At 32.7% G+C, this 2,942-nt stretch overlaps 1 protein-coding gene across 1 annotated transcript; it reads right to left on the bottom strand.

Moving 5' to 3' along the window:
* Positions 1-855: 855 nt before the first annotated feature.
* On the bottom strand, positions 856-1,817 carry LOC145106851 (MYB-like transcription factor EOBI). Its single transcript, XM_079043779.1, has 3 exons — positions 1,688-1,817; positions 1,429-1,558; positions 856-1,331 (listed from the first exon to the last, which is right to left on the bottom strand). The coding sequence occupies exons 1-3, from the start codon at positions 1,806-1,808 to the stop codon at positions 890-892; spliced, it is 693 nt and encodes a 230-aa protein (XP_078899905.1). The 5' UTR covers positions 1,809-1,817; the 3' UTR covers positions 856-889.
* Between the last annotated feature and the right edge of the window lie 1,125 nt (positions 1,818-2,942).

The raw sequence follows: 2,942 nt of genomic DNA, 5'->3' as shown, positions 1-2,942 counted from the left end.
AGAATGATTGTAGGTCGTCCACAACTATAAATCACCATGTTGTTCTTGGTAAATGACAAATGATGAAGCAAAACCAATGCACGAATAGAGGAAGAAGAAAGCCACCAATTGGGGTTGATGTGAAAAAAAGATTTTTCATACAAAGGAGATTATATCCCCCTACTTAGATTTACACTTGACATGTAGAAAGAGAAAGACAGAATTTCCCTGGTGTGTCGGGCATGTGATGATGGTTAGCGGACCCTATCTTACGTTGTGTGGCAGAGGGATTGGTCTTGCACGAAAAAAACATATTGAGAATGAGTGTTGCAAGAAAAACAACTTGGACTGAAGTTGTAATTTTCACCAAACCGAAGGGTCCATTTAAGTAATTTAGTCTAAAAAAATAAATACTTAATTAAGTCATCTTTGGAGATGTCTAAGAACTACACGAGACGATATGTTACCCTTGATAATGAAGCACAATTGGAACCAAAATATTAATAACTCAATATATACTTCCTGTCTCTTTAATTAAAACAGCATAGTCTAATTTGGCACCTAAGTAATTCTTTAAGATATGCATAGGGTGATGGGGTCACTTTAAAAGAAGATTTCGTACCTATGGTGGAAAATATATATATATATATATATATATATATATATATATATATATATATATATATATATATATATATATATATATATATATATATATATATATATATATATATATATATATATAAAATTTGTTTGCAGCAACGAGTCGACTTGGGAGCAGTAGATAATTTTCTCTAGGCAAAGATAAATTAAAGCTACTAAAAAGGTAAACTTTATTTCATTAAGATAACTTACATCAAGAAAACAATACTGGTACGAGTTATGTGGCTAATTTAGCCACTATTGATGATCAAAATATAGGAGTGGGCATCGTTAGATTCTGCACACAACCTTTGGTTGTGGCAGGATAAATATCCTCCAAATTCCACAAGCCATCCCACAAAGTAAAATCCTCGTTCATGGTGGTTTCCACCACATGTTGAGAATTGTTAAACACCAAAGGGTAAAAGACACTTGGTATTTCATTATTAACCATATCTTGGTGACTCCAAGTTACTTTGTTATCACTTTCCTCGAGCAACAAAAGCACCCTTTTCATGTCTTCATTTTTTTGTAGAAAAAGTTGTTTTTGTTGTTCTTGTTGAAATTTTTGTCTTTTTAATAAGCGCGTTTTTAGCTTTGCTGACTCCTCTGAACTCATTATTCCCCCCTTCTTTTTGAAATGAGTTCTCCAATAATTCTTGATCTCGTTATCTGTTCTGCCAGGTAAACTTCGTGCAATTGTTGACCACCTACAAACAAATACCATATGTTTCATAAGACATACGTGTCAAATTGTCAATTGTCATAGGTAAGTCTTGAAGAAAAATACCAGAAGGACTCACTCACCTATTTCCCCATCGAGCATGTAGTTCAAGAATAATTGTTTCCTCATGAGGAGTAATTCTGCCTCTCTTTAGGTCTGGCCTAAGATAGTTCACCCACCTTAATCTACAGCTTTTTGCGTTCCTTTTTAGCCCTGTGAACACATAAGATCCATGAAATTACAACATATTCCATCCATACATGCATACTCATGCAAATTAACGTGTGGTTTTCCATGCAAGAAAAGTTTATATATGATTAGAAAGAGATAGATATAACATACCTGTAAGTTTGGCCACAGAGTTCCATCTTCCTTCGCCATGCAGTTTGACATGTTCAATAAGCAACTGGTCTTCTTCAGCAGTCCATGGACCTTTTCTCCAAGACACTAAATGCTCTTCCATATTTATGTTTCCTAATGCATTTAGTGTTATTACTTTTGTGCTAAATATCTTACATAATGCACATATTTATACCAATATAAAACCCTTGTAAAACCATCATCATGCAAACTCATAAGGGTCTCTGTCAAAACCATCCCTTCTTCCATATTCACTTAATATGCATCACCTTACTAAAGTAACCCCACCTGATTAGTCCACATTTACCAAAATATCCTTCGACTAAGTTACATCCCCTATTAATTAATTTTCTATAAACGGTTACTATATAAAGGCCAATTGTAGCATATATTTGTTAACTAAATACAAATTTTCCATATGATATATCCGTTACAAAATATAATTTGTCCAGCAAATCATAAAGGGTACAGCAATAAACGTTGGAAAATATTTACCTTCTTGGATGCGATTTGTGAGTCTCTACAGAGGAATGCAAATGAGGGTATTGTAGGAAATGAAAATTGCTTACATGTTCAATTAATCTAGATTTAATTTAGTATTACGAAAAAGAGACAAAAGTAGCAAGTTAAAAGGGCCAAAATAGTTATATATTAATAGAGGCTAATGAGGTTTAGACATGTGTTTTGTTGCTTACTGCTTAAGGAGATAAATCTCGGGTAATCACTATCTATCTAATTATATTAAATTAAATGATTCTTATTAAGTAATGGGGTTGATTAAAATATAACTAAAAGTAATTAACTAATTTCTAGAAACGCTAAATTCCACACGTCACCAACAGAACACATGGTGATTCATAACACGCTTTAGAACTTTAATTTACTTTAATTTTGTGGGTCCGACGATTTGTTCTTATAATTGGTTTTTGCGTAAATTACATGAATGGTCCCTATGGTTTAGGGTGATTTTCACATTTGGTCCCTTACTCATCTTTTTAACTTGGAAGGTCGCTGCTGTTTGTTTTTGTTACGCGTTTGGTCCCTGTCTTACCGAAAAAGACTATTTTTTTCTTGATTTTTTAATTTATTTAAATACATTCCGATGATTTGAAAAATGTATCTTGCTCTCTTTTAAATAATCGACAAATAATCAAATGTACGAAATGAAATGATACAGATGAAACTACGAAATGATTCAGATGAAAGATAAAATAGGTCATCAATTTTCAAGGTCGTA

This window comes from Lactuca virosa, chromosome 1 (assembly GCF_052849685.1).
Source record: "Lactuca virosa cultivar CGN04683 chromosome 1, Lactuca_virosa_CGN04683_v6, whole genome shotgun sequence".
In the NCBI taxonomy this organism is placed as follows: domain Eukaryota; kingdom Viridiplantae; phylum Streptophyta; class Magnoliopsida; order Asterales; family Asteraceae; genus Lactuca; species Lactuca virosa.
This window is presented reverse-complemented; position numbering and strand designations above follow the sequence as displayed.